General features: G+C 47.0%; 1 protein-coding gene across 1 annotated transcript in view; it reads right to left on the bottom strand.

The window, feature by feature from the left end:
* The window catches only part of LOC135554006 (synaptic vesicle membrane protein VAT-1 homolog), a 41,013-nt gene extending 36,850 nt beyond the window's left edge, over positions 1-4,163 (bottom strand). The window contains exon 1 of the mRNA XM_064985999.1: positions 3,475-4,163. Within this exon, the coding sequence (XP_064842071.1) occupies positions 3,475-3,894 (420 nt within the window). The 5' untranslated portion in view covers positions 3,895-4,163. The remainder of the gene's footprint in view (positions 1-3,474) is intronic.
* Positions 4,164-12,025: the final 7,862 nt, after the last annotated feature.

Raw genomic sequence — 12,025 nt, forward strand, 5'->3', positions numbered from 1 at the left:
GAGAGGGACCAAGAACGACAACTCAGAAATACGATGTCTGTTTGTCTCCAAGTTTCCAGGCGTCTGATTCTCTCCTCTCTTTGCTGTTTGTGGCCGACTATCAAGACAGACGGTGCAAAACGCATGCTGCGAGTGTGCTTCCCATCTGTAGCGAAGAGGAGGACAAGAGGGACGGAACGGAGCGAGGTAGGAGGGACGGAGGAAATACCAGACTGACAATGTGGGCCGGAGGGAGATAATTGAGAACATATGGGTCAGGTCCTACCAGAGCTCAGCTAAAGCTTATACTCTCAAAAAAGGAAAGGGTTTAGTGAAAAAAAGTGCTGATTGAGGATTGTCAGTCATGAGTAATAGAGTGCAACTTGGAATATTTCCCTCTTTTTTGTCACTTACTCGCTATTTCCCCTTTCCCTGCACTGCTCGTGCGGTTATTCGGGGTGATGTCACTGTAGTATTAACCTACTTCCAGTCATTGTGTCACTGCAGACTCAGTGACAGTGTGTGTGTATGTGTGCATGTGTCTGTGAGTCTGTGTGTGAGAGAGAGAGAAAGAGAGAGAGAGAGAGAGAGAGAGAGAGCAGAAGCCTCCCAAAAACAGTGACTGCAACTAAGGTCAGCACATTCCCTGTGAGCTCCCTCCTGCCAAAACACAGAGATCTCTCTATCCATTAGGAAGATTGGCTCTTAATTTAGGGAGTTGGAGTTGGGGGAAGGTAGGGGTAGTATGCAGTGTGTGTGTGTGTGCGTGTGCGTGTGTGTGTGTGTGTGTGTGTGTGTGTGTGTGTGTGTGTGTGTGTGTGTGTGTGTGTGTGTGTGTGTGTGTGTGCGTGTGACCTTCTAATCCAATCTGCTTGAATAGCAAAGTGCAGTGAGGCCAGGGAAGTATATAATAGGACATGGGTCATATCATATATTATGCTGTAGGACCATTATTATGCTGTAGGACCAATGTGCGGTCAAAGGCTGACACAGACCCAATGACTCTGGTATATAGACGCTTCTATATGCTCATCTTATCCCTACGGATCTTCAGGTCCAGTGGATTTCAGGGACATGACCACTCCCTGCTGAGACAGAGGTGCACTGATCTTATTAGTGTACGTCCCAAATGACACCCTATCCTCTATACAGTGAACTACTTCGGAGCAGGGCCTCTGGGCATTATACAGAGAATAGGACGCAGTTTTAGACTGATCTGGCACCTTGTCTTTTGTGCTTTAATGACTCTTGTTGACATGGTCCAAATGCAACAATTGCAGAGTGTTCTTATTTGAATTAGTCTAGACTTGATTTGCCTTCATGTCAATGAGTTTTGTAACATATGGTTCCTCAATTGTTTAAGAGCAATAAAGGTTGACAACAGGGTTATAGCATCAGAACATACGATTGGTGTTGTAAAAATAGCAATGAATATACATCACGTCTTTGTGCTGAGTAAACCTTGTGGTTCTCTCATGGAGTTTGATCGGTGATGGTTTTCGGTCTCAGGTTCAAATAATATAGCAACAATATCTCTAGGCTACTGTGTGTCTAAATGGTGATATTGTGATAAATGTAACAGGTTTAAAGGGTCGTTAGGCACAATACGTTGCTATTAGCGCCATTGAAAGGATATGGTTGGTGTTGCTACGCTGTCAGTAATATAACTGGCAGTAAAACATAACTCATCACACTATTCAAACAAGGAGAGGTAGCCTGGCATGATCCGTGCATAGGCAATGTCATTATCATACAGGTAATGCTGATTATATGACAATGGATTTCCGTGAAGCCATACGATAGATAAGCAGATCAGAAAAAGAATATACAGTCCTTTCAAAATATTCTTAGTATGGAAACACTCTGAGTGTACAAAACATTAAGAACACCTGCTCTTTCCATGACACAGACTGACCAGGTGAATCCAGGTGAAAGCTAGATGATCCCTCATTGATGTCACCTGTTAAATCCACTTCAATCAGTGTAGATGAAGGGGAGGAGACAGGTTGAAGAAGGTTTTTTTAAGCCTTGAGACAATTGAGACATGGATTGTGTATGTGTGACATTCAGAGGGTGAATAGGCAAGACAAAAGATTTAAGTGCCTATGAACCGGTATGATAGTCCTTGCCAGGCGCACTGGTTTATGTCAAGAACTGCAACTCTCCAGTGTATTTCATGCTCAAACGTTTCCCGTGTGTATCAAGAATGGTCCACCACCCAAAGTACATCCAGCCACCTTGACATAACTGTGGAAAGCATTGGAGTCAACATGGACCAGCATCCCTGTGGAACCCATTCCACACCTTGCATTATCTATGCCTCTACGAATTGAGGCTGTGCTGAGGGCAAAGGGGGGTGCAACTCAATATTAGGTAGGTGTTCCTAATGTTTGGTATGCTCCGTGTATACCCTAAAAGCAGATGAGCGTTGTATGCAGAATATAGCAATATTAATTTCAAATCGATAAAAAAAAATTCCAAGATTGAATGGTTGGTGATTTGTGACTTTCCCAAAGACATGTCTGTTGACGAAGATCGCGAGAAATCATTTCAATGTTCGTCTTCTCATGGTCTTGCGCCTCGCCCTTTCAGTTCGCTTCGTGCGCGAGCCACTGTCGCTCTCCGTAACAAAGGCAACCGTGTTACTACTGGGTGGCGTCGTCCACCCCTCTGATGTTTCTATCACCTAAACGTAGAGATAGCATTGTAATCTCTCCAAATCCACAGAACCGAGTGCTACATGCCTTTCAGCAGGGTAGCTGCCTAGCCGCTGGCTCGACTCCCAATTTGGAGCTGCCAATCTCAGGTGCAACTCATTTTTATTGTCGGTAGACGAGGGGCGCTGGCTTCATTGAACTCACTGCCAATTAAACAATTGCGTCCTTTGCTGGAAGAATTTTAAAAAAGAAATGCACTGCTCGACTTGTAAATTTCCACTCAGAAGATCGAGTGAGAACTCCAGTGCTCTCCATTTACGCACCAGTGACAGGGCTTGCAATAACCCTCCAAAGCATTAGGAGGGAAATTAGACTACGCTATTCTTGTGAGCTATCATTGTTCCAACTCTCTGGTCGTTTTGAGACTTTGGACAAATAGACCGTCTTATTTTGAAATCAGATAACATTAATATTCAAATGTATTGGCCTGGGCTTTTAATGTTGAATGTGGTGATGCTGATGGTGATGCTGGTAATAGATGACTAACATGAACACATGTGAGACGGAATTGTCAGTTCAAAACAGCAAAGACTGACACGCCCTAAATCAAACAGCATCCTGATATGAACCCACATATCTCAAGAAATGAGTTAACCAAATGTGCTTTCTTTGGAACAAAGTAGCCGACAACATATGATTGGTCATGGAAATTGTCAAATGGTCAGGTTTACTAGGCAATCATACGAGTAGGCTAAATCATGTCTAAGACAGTGGCTTCAGAAGCAGGTGAAATGAGAACGATGGAGAGTAGAGAGCGGAGAGGATGCGGCGCGCTTACTTTTCTATCCGTCACCTCTTCTCCCACAGCCTCGATTTCCCCGGAGCATTCCATCCCCGGCGTGACAGGCGGGGACGGCAGCCGGTCGTACAGACCCTGCCGGGCCAGCAGGTCGGCAAAGTTCAGCCCGCATGCCTTGACCCGCACCATGACTTCTCCGGCCTTGAGTGCCGGCTTCCCCTTCTTCACCTGCAGTTTCACCTTATCATAGCCCCCGTAGCCGGAAAGGACCAGGGAGCGGTAGGTAAACTGCTCTTCCTCGGGGACCTTCTCGGTCGCCGCAGGTGTGGCTGCCGCCTCGGTTGAACTGACTGGCGGTGACTCCGGCTTAGACTCAGCTTTCGGCTCGTCGCTGGGTTCATTCTCTTGCTTTGTTTCCTCGGCGTTTTGCTGCTGAGCAGGTGCATCATCGCCAGACATTGTGAAGAGTATTAGTAGGCAGTGACAAGTCTTGAAATTAAACGTTCACTTATTTTGTATTCTCTTGTCTTTAGGAGCTTTGCTGGAATGAACCGTTGATGAGTCCGATCTGAGGGATATAGGGGCAAAGAGAGAAGAAAAACCTGATTCTCAGAGCTTCTTCAGCAGCCTTACACAAGGACACAGACCCGAGTCAATGAGAGCTTCAGCTGAGGAAAGAGCAGGCTGCCTCGCAACGGCTAAAGTGGACAGAGGTTGTCAACTCCGCGCTCTGACAGTGTGTGTGAGTTGGACGAGAAGGAGGCAAGCTAGAAAACCCGGAGAGCGGAATGACTGAGGATGGGGAACGAGAAGTGGATTTTATAGAGAAACTGACTGTCCGCCTATACACATTTCGGCATAGCCAGGGACGGGCTGGGACATAAATTCAGCACTGGCATTTCACCCCCCCCCCCCCCCCACACACACACACACAGGCAGTATTTGCTAATGTCAACTAACATAAGCAACTATAGTACATCGTTTCTCAACCTTTCCTCTACTGTCTGTCTGTGTATGTGCTTCTTGTTCTCCTCTGTTGTCACTCTGTCTGTCTTTGCTTCTCCTTGTGTACATTGTTTTCCTAATTTATCTACACACCATAACCCATAATGACGAAGCACAAACAAGTTTTTATAAATGTTTGCAAATGTATAATTAAAAAAAAAAAACTTTATTCACATAAGTATGAGACTCAAAATTGAGGCTCAGGTGCATCCTGTTTCCATTGATCATCCTTGAGATGTTTCTACAACTTGATGGGAGTCCACCTGTGGTAAATTCATTTGATTGGACATGACTTGGAAAGGCACACAACCTGTCTATATGAGGTCCCGCAGTTGACAGTGTATGTCAGAGAAAAAAGCAATCCGTGAGGTCGAAGGAATTGTCCGTAGAGCTCAGAGACAGGATTGTGTCGAGGCGCAGATCTGGGGAAGGGTACCAAAACATTTCTGCAGCATTGAAGGTCCCCAAGAAACACCAAGACTGAGCAATCGGAAGAGAAGGGCCTTGGTCAGGGAGGTGACCAAAAACCCAATGGTCACTCTGACAGAGCTCTAGAGTTCCTCTGGTGTGATGGGAGAACCTTCCAGAAGGACAACCACCTCTGCAGCACTCCACTGATCAGGCCTTTATTGTAGAGTGGCCAGACAGAAGCCACTCTTCAACAAAAGGCACATGACAACTCGCCTGGAGTTGACACTTAAAGGACTCTCAGACCATGAGAAACAAGATTATGTGGTCTGATGAAACCAAGATTGAACTCTTTGGCCTGAATGCAAAGCGTCATGTCTGGAGGAAACCTGGCACCATCCCTACGGTGGTTGTGGTAGCATCATGCTGTGGGGGTGTTTTTCAGCGGCAAGGACTGGGAAACTAGTCAGGAAAAGATGAATGGAGCAAAGTACAGAGAGATTATTGATGAAAACCTACTCCAGGGTGCTCAGGACCTCAGACTGCGGGGGAACGTTCACCTTTCAATGGCACAACGACCCTAAGCACACAGCCAAGACAACGCTGTTGTCTCTGAATGTCCTTGAGTGGCCTAGCCAAAGCCTGGACTTGAACCCTAACGAACATCTCTGGAGAGACCTGAAAATAGCTGTGTAGCAACGCTCCCCATCCGTCCAGCCTGACAGAGCTTGAGAGGATCTGCAGAGAAGAATGGGGGAAACACCCCAAATACAGGTGTGCCAAGCTTGTAGCGTCATACCCAAGAAGAGGCTATAATCATTGCCAAAGGTGCTTCAACAAAGTACTGAGTAAAGGGTCTCAATACTTATGTAAATGTCATATTTAAGTAATTTTTTATTTTTAATATATTTGCAAACATTTCTAAAAACCTGTTTTTGCTTTGTCATTATGGCATATTGTGTGTAGATTGATGAGGTACAAAAAACTATTTCAGAATAAGGCTGTAACATAACAAAATGTGGAAAAATTCAAGGGGTCTGAATACTTTCCGAATGCACTGTATATAATATAGAGAGAAAACATCAATAAACTGGCAGTACATGTCTACCTCTCTCTGTCTCTCTCTCTCTCTCTCTGTCTCTCTCTCTCTCTCTCTCTCTGTCTCTCTCTGTCTCTCTCTCTCTGTCTCTCTCTCTCTCTCTGTCTCTCTCTGTCTCTCTCTCTCTCTCTCTCTCTGTCTCTCTCTGTCTCTCTGTCTCTCTCTGTCTCTCTCTCTCTCTCTCTCTCTCTCTCTGTCTCTCTCTCTCTCTCTCTCTCTCTCTCTGTCTCTCTCTGTCTCTCTGTCTCTCTCTGTCTCTCTCTCTCTCTCTCTCTCTCTCTCTCTGTCTCTCTGTCTCTCTCTCTCTCTCTCTGTCTCTCTCTGTGTCTCTGTCTCTCTCTCTCTCTCTCTCTCTCTCTCTGTCTCTCTCTCTCTCTCTCTCTCTCTCTCTCTCTCTCTCTCTCTGTCTCTCTCTCTCTCTCTCTCTCTCTCTCTCTCTCTCTCTCTCTCTCTGTCTCTCTCTCTCTCTCTCTCTCTGTCTCTGTCTCTCTCTCTCTCTCTGTCTCTCTCTCTCTCTCTCTCTCTCTCTCTCTCTCTCTCTCTCTCTCTGTCTCTCTCTCTCTCTCTCTCTCTCTCTGTCTCTCTCTGTCTCTCTCTCTCTCTGTCTCTCTCTGTCTCTCTCTGTCTCTCTCTCTCTCTCTCTCTCTGTCTCTCTCTGTCTCTCTCTGTCTCTCTCTCTCTCTCTCTCTCTCTCTCTCTCTCTCTCTCTCTCTCTCTCTCTCTCTCTCTCTCTCTCTCTCTCTCTCTCTCTCTCTCTCTCTCTCTCTTTTCTCCCAATGTCCACTACACTAGACTGCAGCAGCAGCTGCTGAGCTGTCTGTTCTGTGCTCGGTAACACTTTATTTTAATTAAGAGTCCATAATAAATCATTGATAAGGCATTAACAAAATGCTTTCTCACCATTTATTAACCATGACATCCCCCTTTGTAAATATTTGTAAGGTAGTTATTCGCACATGTATACAGTATATATATTTTTTAACATCCTGTGTTGTGCGCTTGTTGTTTTACCAGGTACTGCAGGAATGTCTACCAATGGCATGCCCATCTCTTGTGAGAATGGTAATGGTAATAAATGGTTTATTATGGACCCTTAAAATAAAGTGTTACCCATCATAGATGTGAATGAATAAACAAAGAGAAAATCATAATACCTTATAACAGCCTGACTACATATTTCAAATTAGAGCATGTCAAGGGTTCCCCCTACTCACTTAGCTTTGTGTTTAAATATTAGGCTACATATAATTCAATAGAAGAAAACAGAGAGAGAAAGAGAGCGAGAGAGACTGCCAGTTCCTTAATGTTTTGGTTGTATAATACAGCCAATGGCTACATTAAGGAATGGGCAGTCTCCTTCTCTCTATGTTTTCTTCTATTGAATTAAATATTCAACCTTGTGTGTTTCGTCAAAGAATGATGCCGGGACTAGTTTATGTGGATGCGGATAGATTTCCAGTGATGGGCTTCGTTTGACAGTGTCGTTGCACATATTTTTCTGCCAAGAAGTGACAGGCCTTTCAGCAAATGAAATAAAGGGGATATAGGTGGAACTTTCCAGCCTTCAGTGTCAGTGGCAATGTAATGTAATCCGACACTAGAGTCTGTAACGGAGACGCTGAGAGTCAAGAAGAAGAAGGTGCAACGTTTAATAAAACAACAAAGATGGAACGAGACAACCGAGGGAAGGCCCCCGACCAGAGGGACGGCCCCTAGGATGAGGAGCGGGCTGGTCCGGGCGGTGAAGGTGCAAATCGCGGATGATATTGGGATCCAGAATGTCCTCCATCAGAACCCAACACCGCTTCTCTGGGCCATACCACTCCCAGTCCACCAGGTACTGGAGCCGACCCCCATGACGTCGGGAGTCCAGTAGAGATCTGATGCCATAGGCCGGACCCCCACTCGATGTCCAGGGGGGTGGATGTGTGTCGTGGGGGACAGCATCAGCTATGGGACCAGGAACCACTGGCCTGAGAAGAGAGACATGAAAAGACGGTGAGATATACGTAGGTTACAGTTTCCCAGTGACTACCATACGCCACCTCATTGACCCTCCAGAGAACTTTGAACGTCCCCACAAATCGGAGGCTCAGCTTCTTGTAGGGCTGGCGGAGTGGGAGGTTCCTGGTAGAGAGCCAGACACGATCCCAAGGGTGGTACACAGGGGTCGCACTGCTTTGGCGGATGCCTGCTCCTTTTGATGGTGGACGGTGCGCTGGAGTCTCACGTGAGCATCACTCCACACTTCTTCTGCGCGCCTGAACCACTCATCAACCGCAGGAGCTTTGGTCTAGCAATGGGTACACGGAACCAGGGTTGGCTGAACACTTAGAACACTGGAAGGGGGTCAACCCAGTGGAGGAGTGACGTAGCAAATTCTGGACGTACTCTGCCCATGGAAGGAATCGAGCCCACCCTGACAGTGACTCCTCAGGAACCTCCCCAGCTCTTGGTTCATCCTCTCCACCTACCCTTTGGACTGAGGCTGACACATAGCTTCTCCATACCCGTGATTAGGGGCCACGGAAGGCCATAATTTTAAATTGACCTTTATTTAACTAGGCAAGTCAGTTAAGAACAAATTCTTATTTTCAATGACAGCCTCGGAACAGTGGGTAACTGCCTGTTCAACGACAGATTTGTACCTTATCAGCTCGGGGGTTTGAACTTGCAACCTTCTGGTTACTAGTCCAACACTCTAACCACTAGGCTACCCTGCCGCCCCAAATAATGCTGGAAGACCTGCTGGAATAGTGCCTCAGCAACCTGGAGAGCAGTAGGAAGACCAGACAGAGGGACACAAGGATATTGAAAATCTATCCACAACCACAAATATGGTGGTGAAACTGTCAGAGAAGGGGAGATCAGTAGCAAAGTCAATGGATAGATGGGACCAGGGACGCTGAGGCACGGGAAGGGGAAGGAGCTTCGCTGCTGGAGCGTTCCAGGGGGATTTGGTTTGGGCACATACGGACAAGAGTTGACACAACGAGTGACGTCCTGCGCCAAGGTGGGCCACCAGGACTTCTCAGAGATGGATTGGGTAGTGCGAAAAATACCTGGATGCCCAGCGCCGACAGCTGTGTGTGCCCAGGTCAGCAGCCGATCCCTTATCCCCGTGGGAACGTAGACTCGGGAGAACAGATAGTGGGTGCGGGCTCCCTCTCCAGTGCCTGGCGAATGTCCACATCTATGTCCCAGTCCACAGGAGCTACAACTCGGGAGGATGGGATTATACGTGCATTCTGTACAGGACCCTCTCCCGAATCGTGATGGGACAGGGCATCGGCTTTGGTGGTTTTTTAGCCTGGGTGATAGGTCAAGGTGAAGTCAAACCTTTCCTGGCGCGGATTCAGCCTCCTTCCTGTCCATTTGTACCCCATATGGCATCATCAAGTACTCGTAGTGGCCAGACATAGTGCTAAATGCAGTCTTCCATTCATCCCCCTCCCGGATGCGGATGAGATTGTATGCACTCCGCAGGTCCAGTTTGGTAAAGAACCGGGCCCGCGGAGCTGTCCGATGGCTACCGGCACCAACGGGAGAGGGTAACGTGGTGATTTTTGTGGTGATTTCATTGAGTCCTCTGTAATCAATACATGGACGTAACCCTCCATCCTTCTTGGCCATGAAGAAGAAACCAGCCAATGCAGGAGAAGTGGACGTGCGGATGAAACCTTGTTGGAGCGCCTCTTGGATGTAATCCTCCATGGCCTGGGTCTCAGCCACCCACAGGGGATGGGGAAGCAGGTCCTCCGGCAATTGGGTGACCAGTCTGTGATTCTCATCCTCGACCATGAGATGGTGAGATTATGGCATTGAAGCCAAGGGAGGCTGAGGATGATATTGTGAACTGGTGCACTGGTGATGAAGAAGGGGATGTTCTCCTAATGAATGGACTCCACAGTGAGGGTGAGTGGTTAGGTGATGTGTGTGATGGTTCCGGATCCTAGTGGCCGATTATCGGGTATGAGATGATGTTAAGAGAGGAGGCAAGGGTCTGGTCAATAAAGTTCCCTGCGGCAGCGGAATCCACTAACACAGACACAGTACATGAGGGACAGTCAACTAGTGTGATGGACCCCAAAAAGAGTTTAGCAGAAAGTGATGAAGATGGAATACTCACTCCTGCCCCAGGTGGTGGAAGATCACATGACCGTCTCTCTGCTCTTTTGGATCCCGGATTAGGAAGTGCCCATGACTCCAACACAAACAGAGCCACAACTGTCTCCGTCTGTGTCGCTCTGCCGCGGGGAGGCATGTGACCCCTACCTCCAAGGGTTCAGTCTCTAATCTAGAGTGTTCACTGAGGGAGGGAGAGAAGCGATGAGAGTATTTACGTTCCCGAAGTAGGTTATCCAGACCGATGGCCTTCGCAACGAGTGCCATTCGCTGGATGCTGCTACTCTCCGGAAGGTACTCAGCAGTCGTCTGGTCCCCCTGCCGTAATTGGAGTAGGCACTCTTCCCCCTCTCTGCCCTCTGGGGGATGATCGAATATGCATTTGAACAGAGCCATGAACCCCTCATGTGAATCTAACTTCTCCTCTCCTCTCCTAGGCGTCCTTGGTCCATTCCAATGCCCGCCCAGTCAGCAGAGAAATAACAGTGGCAACCTTGGACCTCTCGGTGGTGGGGGCTCCCATCTGGTGCGTAAAGTAGAGGGAGCACTGAAGTAGGAAGCCACGGAATTTAGATTGGGTGCCGTCATATTTATCCGGGAGGGACAAATGGGCGTTGCTGACCTGAGAGGGTTGCTGAATGGGCTGTTGTGCTGGCACGCTGGGTCGATTGGCTTGTAGAGTGTCCTCCGCTAGTTGACGGCAACACCTCCTGGGTATGTTCGAGACCTTGCACACTACAAAGAACCTCTTCCATAGCCATCCCCAGTTGTGCCAGCTGATCATGGTGTTGACGTAGAAGGTATCCCTGCTCGTCGACCGCCTGGGAGATATTCTGTTTTCCTGCTGCTTCCGTTGTTGGAGTCAGACCTATGTAACGGAGACGCTGAGTGTCAAGAAGCAGGTGCAACTTTGAATAAAACAACAAACATGGAACGAGACAACATAACAGTAGCGTTTACGCATAAACACAGGAGCAATACTGACTGGGGAAAGAACCTAAGGGAGTGCCAGATATATGGGAGGTAATACGTGAGGTAATGGAGTCCAGATGTGCCTCGTGATGACGTGCTGGTGGGCGTACATTGATAAAACAATTCAAATACACACACCACAAATGGACCTTTATTGTAATACATGATGAATTGTGTTTAGTAAAATGCACTGTATACAGCATATGTCTGTAGATGCTATTGCTTTACCTACAGTACCAGTCAAAAGTTTGGACACACCTCCTCAATCAATGGTTTTTCTTTATTCGACTATTTTCTACATTGTAAAATAGTATAGTGAAGACATCAAAACTATGAAATAACCCATATGGAATCATGTAGTAACCAAAAAAGTGTTACAAGAAAGTGTTAAACAAAGTTGCCACCGTTTGCCTTGATGACAGATTTGCACACTCTTGGCATTCTCTCAACCAGCTTCATGAGGTAGTCACCTGGAATGCATTTCAATTAACAGGTGGGCCTTGTTAGAAGTTAATTTGTGGAATTTCTTTCCTTCTTAATGCGTTTGAGCCAATCAATTGTGTTGTGACAACGTAGGGGTGGAATACAGCAGATAGCCCTTTTTTGTAAAAGTCCAAGTCCACATTATGACAAGAACCGCTCAAATAATCAAAGAGAAATGACAGTCCATCATTACCTTAAAGACATGAAGGTCAGTCAATACGGAAAATGTCAAGTCGCAAAAACCATCAAGTGCTATGATGAAACTGGCTCTCATGAGGACCACCACAGGAAAGGAAGAACCAGAGTTACCTCTGCTGCAGAGGATAAGTTCATTAGAGTTACCAGCCTCAGAAATTGCAGCCCAAATAAAGGCTTCACGGGGTTCAAGTAACAGACACATCTCAACATCAACTGTTCAGAGGAGACTGCATGAACCAGGCCTTCATGGTCAAATTGCTGCGAAGGACTGTAATAAGAAGAAGATGCTTGCTTGGGCCA

This window comes from Oncorhynchus masou, chromosome 14, assembly GCF_036934945.1.
Source record: "Oncorhynchus masou masou isolate Uvic2021 chromosome 14, UVic_Omas_1.1, whole genome shotgun sequence".
Classification (NCBI taxonomy): domain Eukaryota; kingdom Metazoa; phylum Chordata; class Actinopteri; order Salmoniformes; family Salmonidae; genus Oncorhynchus; species Oncorhynchus masou.